This window comes from Pseudorca crassidens, chromosome 8 (genome assembly GCF_039906515.1).
Source record: "Pseudorca crassidens isolate mPseCra1 chromosome 8, mPseCra1.hap1, whole genome shotgun sequence".
NCBI lineage: Eukaryota > Metazoa > Chordata > Mammalia > Artiodactyla > Delphinidae > Pseudorca > Pseudorca crassidens.
In genome coordinates this window covers 61,622,931-61,639,019 of record NC_090303.1, presented here as the reverse complement: position 1 = coordinate 61,639,019, position 16,089 = coordinate 61,622,931, and the positions used below count along the sequence as shown (strand labels likewise).

The 16,089-nt window shown below is 37.7% G+C and overlaps 1 protein-coding gene across 1 annotated transcript in view; it reads right to left on the bottom strand.

Annotated features, from left to right (window-relative positions):
- Positions 1-16,089, bottom strand: part of GARS1 (glycyl-tRNA synthetase 1) — a 40,581-nt gene that overhangs the window by 19,269 nt on the left and 5,223 nt on the right. Inside the window, exons 2-10 of the mRNA XM_067746632.1 lie at positions 14,229-14,330; positions 13,235-13,337; positions 12,067-12,208; positions 10,786-10,874; positions 10,018-10,094; positions 6,514-6,659; positions 4,271-4,420; positions 1,473-1,635; positions 193-357 (exon numbers count right to left, since the gene is read on the bottom strand). Of these exons, the coding sequence (XP_067602733.1) occupies positions 193-357; positions 1,473-1,635; positions 4,271-4,420; positions 6,514-6,659; positions 10,018-10,094; positions 10,786-10,874; positions 12,067-12,208; positions 13,235-13,337; positions 14,229-14,330 (1,137 nt within the window). The remainder of the gene's footprint in view (positions 1-192; positions 358-1,472; positions 1,636-4,270; positions 4,421-6,513; positions 6,660-10,017; positions 10,095-10,785; positions 10,875-12,066; positions 12,209-13,234; positions 13,338-14,228; positions 14,331-16,089) is intronic.

Below are 16,089 nucleotides of genomic sequence, written 5' to 3'. Positions count from 1 at the left end.
GGACACAAGAGTAGACCCCCACTTATGAGAGCGCAGGGGGGCAACTACTTTTTCCATTTAGCTCAGGAAGAAATCTGTTTTTTTCTTTTTGTTCCACTCTGACATGAAGCACACAAAAGGCAACTCTGATATCCATGCTTCTAGGTTAACAATGTGAAAATCACATGGTAAAAACCATTGCATTCTACTTACGTAGGATGTTTTGGATTCGGCATCCCAACAGTCACAGGCATAATGGGCCATCTCATTCTCCATGTGCTGTCGGAAGCGGAGCTTATCTGGAGATACGCCAACCTTCATGAGGTAGAGGTAGATGCGGCCAATGAAATAGCCTAATACTGAGTTGTTAATCACGCCCTAAAAATAAATGAATAAACAACTAAGTAGATAAATAGGCAAGCATCACGTAAGCAAGCATAGAGGAACGAACAAAAACACAAACATTAATGCTTTTGAAGGCCAAGGTACCATTTTCCATTGAGTTATTCATCATCTACTGAAACATTTTTGAAACACAAGGTAAGCCAATTTATCCAGCTTTCAGAACAATCTTAAATACCCAAAATGTGATCTTGGCTATTTTCAAAAGGTTTAACTGTCAAGATAACAAGCAGATAATAATGGCGTCATTCAAAATCTTTCTACCATACTCACTGGGTCAGCAAAAATTCAGCCTAATACCTCATACCTTCTAAACCTACAGTGCTAAAAATGACATTCATAATAATGGTCCTAAGGAATTGTAAATATATTCCTTCTGAATTAGCAAAAGTCATAAGACATGTTGAGGGGATTTTAATGTACTCTTACCCACTGAAATTTGTGAATCCCACATAGTACATGTAATCTTATATTTTTAGTACAGAAGGATCTTAGAAATCGTCTAGCCCCGTCTCCTAGTCCCTGCAGGGCTCTTTTCTGCAAAACAACTGACAAGTTATCACTCAGCCTCTACTTGAATATTTTCAGACAGGAAGCTCATTGTTCCCAGGGCAATTCATTCCACTCTTAGGCAGCAGCTACCGTTGGAATGTTTTCACTCACTTATTTCTCCAAGCAAATGATCAGAGAAATTCTATTACAGGCAAGGCCTTACCCCAATTGCTATGGGTAATGCAGAAGAGTTTAAAATCCAGAGGGCTTGCTTTCTGTGAGTCAAAATGTCTCCCCCAAAGTAGTATATACACTGTTAAAGGTCAGATTGACGGGGCACAGTTCAAACCAAGAACTTTTTTCCAAGTGCTCTGCTAAACATATTTTTCATGTTAGCTCCAATGGTCCACACAGTGGCGTGTTCAGGTAATTTCCTCCCACTATAATAGTGTGTAATAAATACTGTATAAAAACACATACTGTATCAAAATAAAATGCCTGCCAAAATACAATATTTTGTCATCCAGTACACAGAATTTGCTAAGTGCCAAAAACCTGGAATAGGTATAATCTAAATTAAGTTACCTATGGAATCTTACCTGTTCAACAGCATCTCCTAGGCGCATTTTCCGAGCAGACTGTCCGCTGACCTGGGCTTTCGCTGAATACAAATACAAGTGGAGGTCTGCCACATTCTGGAACTTGGGATGGTCTTTCTCACTGGGATCTACAAAGTGCTCAATTTCTGCCATTGTGAATTCTCTGAAAGCCAAAATATAAGGGATAAAAGCTGCACACTTCACTATAAAAGACAATAAACAAAAGCCATTATTTTCAACTTCATTCTACAATGATATAGAATGATATGGAAAACTGTTTTAGAGAACAGATTGATACAGTTTTTTAAAGTTAGGAAAACCTGAGCGAACATCAGACACACACAAAAAATGGGATACTGAATAATGGCTTCCAAATAAAATGATTTTCCTTAAAGCATTAGCAAGTCTTTATAGACGTACACGAAATGAAGTCCTGATTATTTACTTTTCACAGAATGGGAAATTAAAAGTGAATTGAAATTATCCTTTAGCTTTTATAACAGTGTGATTTCTTCCTTTTTCTTGCTCTGAACAAGTAAATGACTGCTAATGGCACCATACAGCTGGTGCCTTGAGAGTAGCAGCTTCTCAAATAAAGTGTTATTCAAGGCAGAGGACATAAGGCATGAATTGAAAAAGCTAACATCAAGCTAACTGCATAATGATGAAATAAGTAGGCACACAGTAATGGTTTCCCAAAGAGATTTCCCTGAATGGTAATTTAGTAGCTATTGGGTGGAAAAGAGTTTTAAGTTAATTTTAGGAGTCAAAATCAAGTCTCTCTTCTTTAAAACACACACACAATTTACTAGTGCACTTTCATGATTATCTCAGATGTTTAAGAAGTAATGAAAAATTGCTTAAATGGCTCCTAAAAATACATGAAATGCATTGCAAAAGAGCTTTGATTTTGTTTTTTCAATTTTAGTTTTTAATGGTATCCCTTATTTGGTCCAACAGCACCTATGTCTTGTCTTTCAACAGCTATCAAACATTCTGTGAGCATAGAAATATGAGAGAGAGAAGCATGATGTCTGTCCTCACACAGCTTCCAAGTGGGATGACAGCAACAGAACATCTAAAATAAGGACCTTGTCCAGAATCCCCAAATCATCTGCTGCCAGTCTTTCCATCTGTTCTGGAAGTAATCGCAGCTCAAAGACAGGAGATAGAAATCAACACTAATACTGATTGTATCAGCTGTCTGTTGTCTTTGAGTTCAGAGAGTCTACCTGGAACCCTGGAGATATAAAATAGACACAGGACTAGAAGACAGAGCCAGCCAATCAAAATAAAATTTAATTAAAAAAAATTTCATATGAACAATCCAATGCTCCCAACCTAAATCAAAGGAATCATAGCTATACAAAGACGTATCACCTGATAACTCTATGTCAAGAAGAAACACTAAACAAACAAGTCCTAGCCCTACCATGAAACAAAGGCCATGGGGATACTGACTCGTGGAAGGATGAGTGGATTTCCAGCCAGGATCTTGCAGAAGCACATGACAAAACCAACCAAAATCCAGATGGAATATTTTGAACTGAAAGTGACCAAGGAATAAAATGTCAAGAAGCCCCAAGAGACTTTCCCCAGTTAACTCCTGGGATTGCTCCTCTGTTCTGAGCTGGGTTTCCTATTTACCACTTCTTATTCCACAGGCCCCAGGTTTTGCCTTACTTCACGGTCCTTTATAATCATCCAACAGCTACTCTACTTGATGTAAATCGTCTCCAAAACAGTGGCTTTAGACAAGCTCAGTCTCACACAGCTTCCTCAGTATTCTGAAAGCATGCGTGCAGACACTACTGGGACAGAGGGGAAGCCCAGAAGCAAGACGAGAAGAGATACGAAGAAGCCCAGACACTGAGAAATAAAACAGATTTAAGTCTGACAAGTTTTTCATTGTTACAACACCTAGTTAAAGTTTAGGACTATCTCTTCTCTCTGCAGCAAGGTCCAGGAGGGTCCTCCCCACTCCATTTCTCTAGGCTGTGCAAGCTCCTTCCCCATGAAGGTCACTGGGGCTGTGGAAAATACTTTTGGAGTCTAAGAAAGTTAAGTTTACCTATGTATCCCATTTTTATATTGAATTTACTACCTTAAGAGATGATATCAGTAAGAAAATGTATAGAAATCTCAAAAAACTTAAGTCATAAATATCTAAGTCATAATAAGTTTCTAAAGAAAAACGTAACTCAGAAGTGCCAGGATGCCTTCCCGCACACTCTGGATACACCTGATGAAGGGAGGTTATTACAATAGAGACAAGAGAGCATCTGAACTAGCATAGATAGCGGTAAGCTTGCTACCTGGACACTGTCATAAAGGTGCCCCAAATATCTGGAGGAACGCCATCTGGCTGCTGAAACACCCTCACCCCAATACCAGCAACGCCATCTGCCCTGGACACCTAGAATGGCCCTCCTGCCCTAACCATCACTTCCTCCCCACCTCACCCTACATTCATCTATACCACCACCGCCAGAAAATGCCTCGGTGTAGACAATCAAGATCTTGCCATCCTCAAAACGTAAGATGAACAAGGAGAAAAGATCATTTTGGATCAGATGTGAAACTTCAGCTATTCTTCACCCTCCTTCCTTTCCCTTCAAGTCCACTTCAGTCACTCAAAACTGTCCATCATCCCAGAGATTACATTTGGAGCTAACAAACAAACAACAAGTATATAATCACGTAAGAAGGAAAAAGGTTGTTGAAACAGCAAGCTTTTGTTTCCACTTCAATGCCAAAATCATTTACTAATTTCACCAGAAGAATAACATGGGCAGTACCTGACTCGGATCAGTCCAGATCGAGGGGAGATCTCATTTCTGAAAGAATTTCCAATCTGGGCCGCAGCAAAAGGCAACTTTCCTTGGTTGAATTCCAAAAGTCGTTTGAAATTCAGGAAAATCCCCTGTGCAGTTTCTGGTCTCAAGTATCTGGAAATTTAAACAAATCAATCTGTTATAAAGGAGGAAATTATGTGTTCCAATAAATCTGAAATTCTAGATACAAATCCTAAAAGTCCTAAATATACTATCTTCACACAAAGCTGTATGGGCCCTAAAAATAAAAAGAAGTTTTCGAAATAGAAATTTTCCTCAGTAGCAAACATTCTCAAACAGGTAATAGAGAAGGTATCAGGTGGCTGGCAGGGCAATACCACTGTTAGATATGTCATTTAATTTCATCACTCCAGTGAATCACACATGACCTCTCTTACAATATCTCTAAAACCTCTGATATTCTCATGACTAATCATTTACTTTGGAGGCAGATGACAATTTTAGATCCTTTTGAAAATAAAGTAAGTATACCTCTGCTGTTAACCTACATATTAAAGCATAACCGTGGAGCTAAAAAGAAGCCGGTATGGGCTGACATTTAACATTAGAGCTCACTCATCACAATCATCACACCATGGCAAGCAATTTTCAGGGTTTTTCATATCATTTTCTTCTTTGTACCCAGAGACACAAAGAAACAGAGAAGTCCAGAATGATCGACTCTTTGTGGTGCTTTATATCTTCAGCCAGAGGCCTCTTCTGTATTTCTCCACATTTCAAAAAGTTACAGTCACTCAAATACACCCTGAGAGCCATTGTTTTCTTCTCAATTTCAGAGACAATATTCTGGGCAAAACATCACATAAGAAAGCGCTCCCAACAGCCTACTTCAAAAGAAACGTTTTATGAAAACAACTTTAAAGTAAAGAAAAATTAAAATTTTACTCTCGTCTCACTCTTCTCTTCAACAACTCTTTTCATTTTGTGGTTTTTATCCAAATATAAGTATAGTTACAGTTAATATGTATATTTATTAAGTAGAGTGCACTAAATTATACTTTATACTTTTGTATTTTCTAAAAAAATTGTAAAATTTTCTCATATTTAACAGTTGCAGAGTATTCTACTAAAATAACCTACTTTACTATAATTTATTTAACCGTCCTGAAATTATGGGATAAATAGGTTATTTCTACTTTTCATTTATACACTCTTGATAAGTATAGCTTCCTTTCCTTTGAGTTATTTCGTTAGATAAATTTACAGGAGTGGGAAGGCAGGTCAGAGGGCATGGCCCATTTTATGACTCTCTGTATGTATTGCCAAAATGAAAGGTTCACCCTTGGCCTCCTTCCACAAAATATCCTAAATCAACCCACTGTCTTATTAAAATAATTCCAATAATACATTCTGTCACAATTAATTTTTATTATTCTTTAGTTTCTACCCCAGGAAATATGATCTATCTAGCTTCATCTAGCAAAACCCATCCTCTTCCCCTAAAATGAGACCATGAGAAAAACATCTGAAGCTATGAGATGGAATACTTTGACTAAGTTTGTTAACAATGGACAAGGAATCTGGACATACAGATTCTTCTTCTGAATCATATTGTAAACTGCTCAGGTTTTCTTTACTCTCTGTGAAAACCACACTTTAGCTTGAATCAACAAACTAAACGTATCCTGTCCAACATGGTAGGTCACTAGTCACATGTCTATTTAAATTCTTAAAATTAAATAAATTTAGAAATTCAGTTCCTCAGAAGCACTAGCCCCATTTCAAGTACACAAGAGCCCCATGTGGCTAGTGGCTACCATACTGGACAGCAGATTATAGAATATCTCCACCACTGCAGAAAGTTCCGTTGGGCAGTGCTGATCTACAACAAATGGTTTCCAAAGTCTCCTTCGACAGTAAGTTCAATGTCTTTCAAAATCGTTCTTCAACCCTCTCCCCTGCCCTATGCAGCTATAAATACAAGATGTGATGATCACAGACTTCTGTGTTTATTTTGTGACCAAAAAAAAATCATCATATATACTAAAAAATAAAAACTATTTTCAGAAAGAATTAGAAGAAATAAAATTTAAGAATACATCTGTCATTATTTCTCCTTAATATATTTGTCTATACTTTCTACAAATCACTTTTCAAACATCTTCCTTCATGGCTGATATTGATATTTACCTTTTATTACAAGTAATTTTAATAACTTCATTACATAAACAATAAGTGATACATACCCAGGCATGTTTCCTCCAGGCCCAATGAAGGTCTTGAACATTAAGTTAAAAGGCACTGGAGGGGAAAGATCATTTCCAGTAGTGGGGGATTTTACATTATAGTTCACAAAAAGATCCCCCAGTTCTTGCTGTCCATAGTTATCGAGCTAAAGAATACATCAAGAAAATGATTAGTGTAAAAGACAGAAAAAACAAGGCATACGATAAAGTATTATATATAAAACCCCATCCATCATTAAAATTCACCCAAAATAAAACCATCAGAATTAACCTAACCTTCAAGATATTTACATTAAACCCATAAACAGTTTATACTCTTTCCATTTACCAACAGAGAAATGGAGTATCTTTCTGGGACCGAGCTAAAATTCACACACATACCATTGAAAGATACAACGGTACAATGAAAGATAAGGTAAAATACCTCTTGTTCAATTATAGTAGTTACTGGTTGGCAAGAATCTGAATCACATAAATAAGTTTTCACAGTTGAATTTTACTACTCTGTACACTTAAGAGCCAGGTGCACTTCCCTGTCTATTAATTAAATGTGCATGTAACTTTCCTTTCCCACCAGATATTAAGTTCCTTGAAGGTAGAAGCTGTGTCTTATTCACTTCTGCATTTTCCAGGGCACTGCACATCCTATACATTGATATCAATGCCAAACCCTCTAAAATGATATATGAGCTCCAATTCAAAACCTTCAAATGACTATGACAAACCATCTAATAGTAAAGAATATTTAAAACTTAAAAAAAAAACTTCTAATAGAAATAAAATAATTAGATAAATCAACTAATGAGTGATGGCACGTGGGGTCAGAAAAACCAGGGTAAATCACCCAACTCTACCACTTATGGGTTGTGTGATTCAGGATCAAGTTCCAACCTAATCTCTCTGAGCCTCAGTTTGCTTATCTGTAAAATGGGGAGAACAGATTCTACCTCACTTCTTAACCACAGAGGGTGAATCAATGCCTTTTATTTATTTTTTTAAAATTTTTTATTTATCTATTTATTTTTGGTTGCATTGGGCCTTCATTGTTGCTCAAAGGCTTTCTCTAGTTGCGGCGAGCGGGGAGCTACTCTTTGTTGTGGTGCGCGGGCTTCTCATTGCCGTGGCTTCTCTTGTTGCAGAGCATAGGCTCTAGGCACGTGGGCTTCAGTAGTTGTGGCGCACAGGCTTCAGTAGTTGTGGCTCGCGGGCTCTAGAGCGCAGGATCAGTAGCTGTGGCACACGGGGCTTAGTTGCTCCGCAGCATGTGGGATCTTACTGGACCAGGGCTTGAACCCATGTCCCCTGCACTGGCAGGTGGATTCTTAACCACTGTGCCACTAGGGAAGTCCGTCAATGCCTTTTATGTTTTTTTAATTTTTTTTTAAGTTTATTATTTATTTTTTGCTGCATTGGGTCTTTGTTGCTGCACGCAGCTTTCTCTAGTTGCAGCGAGCGTGGGCTACTCTTCGTTGCAGTGGGCGGGCTTCTCATTGAGATGGCTTCTCTTGTTGAGGAGCACGGGCTCTAGGCGCATGGGCTTCAGTAGTTGTGGCTCGCGAGCTCTAGAGCGCAGGCTCAGTAGTTGCTCCACGGCATATGGGATTGTCCCAGAACAGGGCTCGAACCCACGTCCCCTGCATTGGCAGGCGGATTCTTAACCACTGTGCCACCAGGGAAGCCCCCTCAATGCCTTTTAGATAAACTATCATGCTTCATAAAGCTAACAAGGAGTCACAGGCACTAACAGGTCCAGAAAATGCCATTATGTGCTGAAGCAACAGATGCACCTCTGGCCAGGGAATCCACTGAGGCCATTTCTGAGTATCAGGCCATTTCCATGGGTTCCTAACATTTCACTAAAGATTAAATTGACAGCTATATACAACTGACCCTTGAACAACACATAAAACTTATAGCTGAGCCTCTATAACTGCAGTTCCCCTGCATCTGCAGATTCAACCAACCACAAACCGTGTAGTACTGTAGTATTTGCTACTGAAAAATAGCAGAGTGTAAGTGGACCTAAACAGTTCAAACCCACGTTGTTCAAGGGTCAACAAATGATACAATATGGCAAATCAAAACCCAAACTGTTCTCCTGGAACATGTATCTGAGATGAAACAGAAAGTGCTCAAACTATAAATTATGACTTAACAAAACAACTAATTACTTCCTGTCTCTGACAATTTATTTGGAAATGAACAAAACTGTTAAGATCAAAGACACTCAAAGACATGTGCACACAAAACGTTAATAAGTCTAAAATTCTGAACGGGAAACAGAATAATTTAAGGGTAATTTGAGGTGCTTTTTATTTCTTCTTTCTTATAAAGGTCATACCTTTGGAAAAGGAAGGAAATGAGAAATGAGGGTGTGGCCATAACAGTATCAAAGAACAAGAATTGATTTTCTAAACCATGAGTAACAACACTAAAGCAATGAGCTTCAAGCAAGGGATAAAATATACTTCACAAGGTTCAAAATAAATTGGCAGATGAGTCAATAGCCAGATTAAGAGGTTTTTCAATTTAAATGAGGAAGGAGAAAATTTCTCAGCTAATGTTGGAAAGCTAGATACCACAGAGGAAAATCAGCATGTTTAAAAAAATTAGGGCAACAGTGGAGAAGTATCCAGTAATTTTCATGAGAGAAAAGCAGAGTTAGAGTCCTACATTCAGCCTCATTTATATACCAATGTAAAGAAAAAATATATAAACACAGCACTGGTGGTTGTTTTCTTTTATCCAAGGAAGTAAAAGAAGTTTAAGAGGTGAGCCCTGGTGGACCTCATGATCAAATATGGTGCTGGAGAAATGTACTTTGCATAAAAGGATGGATGAGGTGAGAAATCAGCAACATCCACATACAGGCATGTTCAACTTCCTGGGGTAAAGGTGTGCAGTTTTCATCATATTTTTAATGTAGTATGTGACCTAAAAAAAGGATAAGAACTACTTCTGATATAGAAGGTATTTCTGCACTTGGTAGAAGTCAGAATAGACGATCTCAATGCCTTTCCTAAAACTTGTCAACTTCAATACAAGTTATAAAACTAAAGGTCTACAGGAAAAGCAGGGGTCTGTTCCATCAGGTTCTAAAAAGAAGCATGTAGTCAGGGACAGTGCAACCAGAAGCAGATCAAGTGGCTGATGAGACAGTGCTCATATAGATATCTGCCCTAAATCTCCACACTGAACGCTATCCATCATTAGACACTGTCCTGGTTTTTGCTATTAAATCCAGAAAACTGGTTTCCAAGGAGAGAGAACTAATTTCATGCCTATTTACATTGACTTGCTAGTTTGACAGAAATAAAGGTTAGCCACAAAAGGCTGACAGAGAAGAAAATAAAAATGCAAAAAGAGATGATATGAGGGACAGAAGGTAAACTCTCCTTTTTTTACTATTGTGACCAGGTCAGCACAATATGGAATTCAACAGTTATCAAATGCTGAAAGACAGACAGCACCTACCTGGGTTATTGCGATCTCTCAAGTACTCACCTGGGCCAAGACACTTTCCATCTCTGATTTCTTCTCAGCAGAACACTTCTTATCAGACATCAATTTCTGTAAATGAGCTATATAAGAACAAGTATTAGTACATGTCAATTTCAATCAATGGGAAAAAGGACAATGTACTTTTTTTTAAAATTTTATTTATGTATGTATGTATGTTTGGCTGTGTTGGGTCTTCGTTTCTATGCAAGGGCTTTCTCCAGTTGCGGTGAGCGGGGGCCACTCTTCATCGCGGTGTGCGGGCCTCTCACTGTCCCGGCCTCTCTTGTTGTGGAGCACAAGCTCCAGACGTGCAGGCTCAGTAGTTGTGGCTCACGGGCCTAGTTGTTCCGCGGCATGTGGGATCTTCCCAGACCAGGGCTCGAACCCGTGTCCCCTGCATTGGCAGGCAGATTCTCAACCACTGCGCCACCAGGGAAGCCCCAGGACAATGTACTTTTGAGTTTCAATGTTGGGCAGGTAAAAAAACGAAACTAAGGATAATGTTCTTAATTTATATGAATCCCATGGTTGATTTTACAGGGACAGTCATGATATTGTCTTGATTCTTTCCATGACTTAGAACTTCTAATTATCTGTATATAACTTTCTTTTTCAATAAGGGACTTGTTCTGTATACTTAAGATCTGTGCACTTTACTCTTTATATGTTATGTCCCAAGAAAAAATTTAAAAACTTGAGAAAAAAGTTTAATCCAAACCCTTTGTTTTGATCAATCCTACTTGAAAGTTTATCTGAGATGAAGAACCATACCTTTCAATAGATGGTCAGCACGAAAACACTCTCCATTTTTTACATCTTTCACCATGAAGTCAGCAAATTTGTCTACATGGCCAGAAGTCCTAAGTTAATAAATGCCAAGCCAATTAGTCATTTTCATACAAATTAACCCATAAACTTTACCTTATAAGACAATCTCCCTTCTATATATTTATCCAAAGTTTACATCTGTATATCTGAAAGGTGGAAGCTCCCATATCTATTATGATATATCCCATGGTAGAAAAAAATGTACACCAAAGAAAATTCTTCCTCAAATCTATTCCCACCCTCTCCCCAACTTCTTCCTCCCCTTAGGAAAAAAAATACTAACTAGATTACACTTTTCCACAAATTGTCATAAAGTCTGTGCTACTTTGCAGAATCAATAAATCCATGCCTATCCCATTATTATTACTGATCTAAGCAAAGGCCAAAACCATAGGGAATTTGACTAGCCAAGACTTTGTGATAACTCAGTATAGACACTGAACCTTAAGGAAAGAGTTTTCTGCCACCGAAACCTGGCTGGACACTGGCATCATCTCTGTACAGCTATTAGTGGGGCAAGTAATTAAAGAATAGGCTGTCCTGATCCATCATCAAGAATTCAACTTGTTTTAATTGGCTGAAACTAGGAGAGAGCCTAAACTATACAAATAGCGAAAAATAGCTCTTTAACAGGCAACATTAAATGAATGAAGTGATGAGATACAAAATGTAAGAATTCCTCTTTCAGTTTCGTATTTGAGAAATCCTGACCTGCTTTCAACAACGTTGGTAGGAATAATCTAAATTTCTGCATTGAAACATCAATACAAATAGTAGCATTTGATTTACAATATATACACACCTTTGCCCAGAGCTTCTATGAATTTATACTAAGGAAATAATCAGGATATACATAAAAACTCATCTATTGGGATGTTCAATGTAATCAAACATAAGAAACAACTTAAATGCCTACCCTCATGCACTAGTTAAGTAAATTATGGCACGTCATTAAAAATACTTTAGAAGAATACTTAATGACATAATGTTCACCTATATTATGTGAAAAAAAGCACTGTGCTACTAAACGCACATGAACTTAAAAAGACAGAAAGGATAAATACAACATTTTTAACATGGCTACCTGTGGGCAATGAGTATATATTTTCTTTGTTTTTCTTTATTTTCTAGATATTCACAATGAACATGGGTAGTTTTTTTGAATCAAAAAGTTACTTAAGTATGCATATTCAAGAATGTCAACCCTCGAAGTAGAGACCTTACTTTAAAACTGGCTCAGGGGTGAGCATGGTGCAGTCAATCTCCAGAATCTGTTCCTCTTGGATAAAGTGCTGCCTCCACGTCTGAATAATATTGTTTTTCAAAGCACATCCAACTGGCCCAAAATCATAGAGACCACTAACACCTGCAAAATATGACAGGAAAACGGGTACTCTACCTTGTCACTCTGCACGAATCAAAGCAAGCAGATGGGAGAAACTGATACTTGTAAGACTTCACATACTCCCTAAAGATGTATTCAAGTCAACACTTCAAATCCCTTAACACTGAAGCGCCTTATTTCCAGGTAGCTGACGGAAGTAAAACTAAAATGGTCTTACTCCATTAACTGCAGTATTTCCATATTTGAAATTTCAAGTAGGATTAGCAAAAAACTAAAAACAAAAGAAGTTCCTTCATATGTAAGAAACAAAATGAAGAAGCAGATTATAGAAATCAGAAAATAATTTGCTGCATCAGCTGAATAACAATGATCTCAAATTTTAGCACCCAATTCTCTAATTTATTCTTGGGTATTTGAGCCACTATTTAAACCTCAAGAAGTAAGACATTTAGAGATCTGCTCAGACTAAAACTCAAATGAAGTTTCAGTGGCAAAGTACTGAAAGTCTAATATTGTTGCAGTAATCTCTGTTAACTATGAAAAATATCAGTGAATTATACTTGTCTACATAAATTCATAGTGTTCAGAAAAATGTAGAGATTTATCTGCATAGCCATGAAGAACGTTTTCTCCTGGCAGTTGCCATAATGAATAATCTAGAAACTGTGGTTTACCACTGCCCTTGTGGGGAGCGGCACAGTACAGTCAGCCAGTGCTAGAATGGCCCTCTACTGCTCTCTGGTCTTCACTGGCATTTTAAGAAGGGTCTGATATGTACATGGACACATCAAACACTTAATATCTGGGCCTCTCCAAATTCCCTAAGTCTTAATGGAAAAACGCTATCTCCAAAAATAAATAGGGTTGAGGGAAATAAGAACTGATATCATGCCAAATGAATGACTCTAAACAAATGAAAGCAAGATATCTATCCCCTGCTTTGTGTGACCTGAAACTATTAGATATCAAGCAAGCTGTGGTTTTGATTTAAGAACAATATTAAAGCCACTAACAACACAGTTTTTCTTTCTCTCATTAATCCCCTACCTCCATAAATAGCAAAAGCTTGATCGTAGAAAAACCTCCTCTTCAGGGTATCTTCCATTTTCGCTCTGTCTACAACATCATCTTTGGGCTGTAACGCTAGCTCCTGTAAGGGATTTTTAAAGAGAAAATATGTGATTGAATGAGTGAGTGGGAATTTCAATTTATACATGTGAATTTACTTTATTCCTCAGCAGAATTCACTATAAATTTATCAGACAAGATTTTGATACCCTTAAAACAAAAGAAACCTTAGGGTTTTTTTCCCCTTTGAGTTACAGAAAAGATACTTTTACTTAATTATTTAGGAAAGTATACGATCATTTCCAAGATTACAAGACTAAGCTTACTTAGATGCAGATACTGATAAGCAATATCTGAATTTTTAGTGGATCCCTGTAGCAAAATAGCGACTTAAAACTCCAAACAGGAAATTCCCTGGCGGTCCAGTGGTTAGGACTCGGCGCTTTCACTGCCAGGGCTGGGTTCAATCCCTGGTTGGGGAACTAAGATCCCACAAGCCGTGCAGTGCAGCCAAAAAAAGAAAAAACTCCAAACGATTTCAGTTTGTTGATGGGACGTTTATAATTTGAAAAGTTTGGAAGCAGGTATCAGGTGACTAGAACTTTTCCTTAAAAGAAAATAATTTAAAGCAGCATAACCATTATTTGCAGGTATAGGAGAATTCATAAAGAACACAATGCCTTCCAGGGAAATTCATGAAACATAACCAGTCTAGGATTTGAGTCTGGGGGGAGAGGGGGTAGGTCAGGGTTGAGGAAGGCTTTGTAGAGAAATTTTGAATTACACGTTGAAAGGATGAAGAAGGAGTCTGCCAAGTAGAGGGAGAGGAGAGGAAGGCATACTGGATAAATAGAGATAAAGCAAATGTTACTTGTTCAGAAACTTTTCTAGGTCTCTCCTGCCCAAAGAGACTAAATAAAGATAAACAATCCTATACCTACTTACATTCCTTTTTGAGGCTCCTGAGACTCACCTTTGCTTCCAGAACCCTCTTCCGGGCTTTGAGCTCAGCTACTGCTTTGTCTACATCGACCTGGGGTGCTTTATCTTCTTTCAGTTTTCGCACAAGATCTCCCTAGCCAACAAAGAGAATCTGTATTCACAACTGGTTTCAGAAGTCAAGAAAAGTTAGGAATGGGTTTTTAAGCTTGCCTTTTAAAAAGTATCCGTGTAAGAATGAGGAAATTCAAATGTTTATTATGTGAAAGTTCATTATGAATAACTGTAGGTCGTTGCCCTCAGATGGGATAATTTCCATCCCATGGAATGTAGCAGAGAGACAAAGTTGAAAATACAAATGAGGTAATGAGACACAGAGAAGAGAATGGAAATGGGATAGATGTCCTCCTTATTCCCCTCTGTACTTTCAAACTAATTCCTCTTTTCTCCTTCTAAAACTCCAAATACAAGTACATAAATAACTATGCTTGCAGGGTGATTATTACTGGTTTGTTTGTTTTCTTTGTGGGGAGGAGACAGATGGTGGAGAGAAAAGCATTGATAAAAAGTAAAGAGCAAAAAAAAAAAAAAGTAAAGAGCAATATAACTACTGAGAACACAGAAGAACCAATAAATAGACTACCCTCTCCTTGAATCCCTCTCCTTTCTTGCATACAAAAAAATGACTATCTTAGTTTTCCGCTTACTTCTCTGACCATTTCTTCTCAGTCACTACTGGCTAATCTTCCTCTGCCCTTTATTGTTGGAATTTTTTCCTTGCTACTTTCTTTAGACTACTTTATTCACTTCCAACAACCCTGTACACTGATTTTATTACAGCAATGTGGTGGAATAGGCAATCTGAGAAAACAAAACACTATCACACGGTCTGGGAAACTTCAAGATGAGAAATTAAAGTTATCAAATTAATAGAGCCCTTGGGTGCCCAACAGAAGCAACTGCTCTCTAAAGGAGTAGACCTTCCATAGGCCTTTCAGGATTTTCACAGATTAGGGTTTCCAAAATAATAAGCACTAAACTCAAAATTTAAAAATCCATGAGGAAAGAAGCCACCATGTGTGAGACTCAGCAGAAATGACAAATAACAAAATTAGATCCTTTAAAAGTATTAGAATGACCAAATATACTTTTTAAATGCTCAAGATGTTTAAACTAAAATAAAAGGAGGAATCAACAACATGAGCAAAGAACAAGAGAATATCAGAAACAATCAGGGGACTTGAAAAAGAACCATACAGATGATCTGGAAATAAATCACTGAAGTTCAAAACTCACTGGACAGTTTAAATAGCAGATCAGACACAGGTGAAGAGAGAATTAGTGACCTAGAAGAACGACCTAAAGAAATTATCCGTGGATAATTTCCATCCCATGGAATGTAGCAGAGAGACAAAGTTGAAAATACAAATGAGGTAATGAGACACAGAGAAGAGAATGGAAATGGGATAGATGTCCTCCTTATTCCCCTCTGTACTTTCAAACTAATTCCTCTTTTCTCCTTCTAAAACTCCAGCTCCTTTGAGGAGCCTGTCATCAACCTTTCTCCCTGTTGTTGATATTTTCTAAGCTCCTGCCTATTTTCCCTCATTCAATGAGTCCCCCTCTCCTGCAATTCATTCTACTTTAGAATGTCCCAGTTAGGAGGTGAAAAAGCTGTTTAAAATGATCTCAACCTAGAGCCTAACTCTGCTTATATACCATGAGAAGAATTTTCCCAGTTTTAACATACATGAATTCTCCAGGAATGCACCCAGGAAAATGTAATTTAAAGGAAGACTAAAATCAACTATACTTCATTTTAAAAAAAGGAAAATTGTACCTTGCTTTGTTCAGAATTTTACAAAGTTGTTATTATTTGAAATAAAAAACAAACC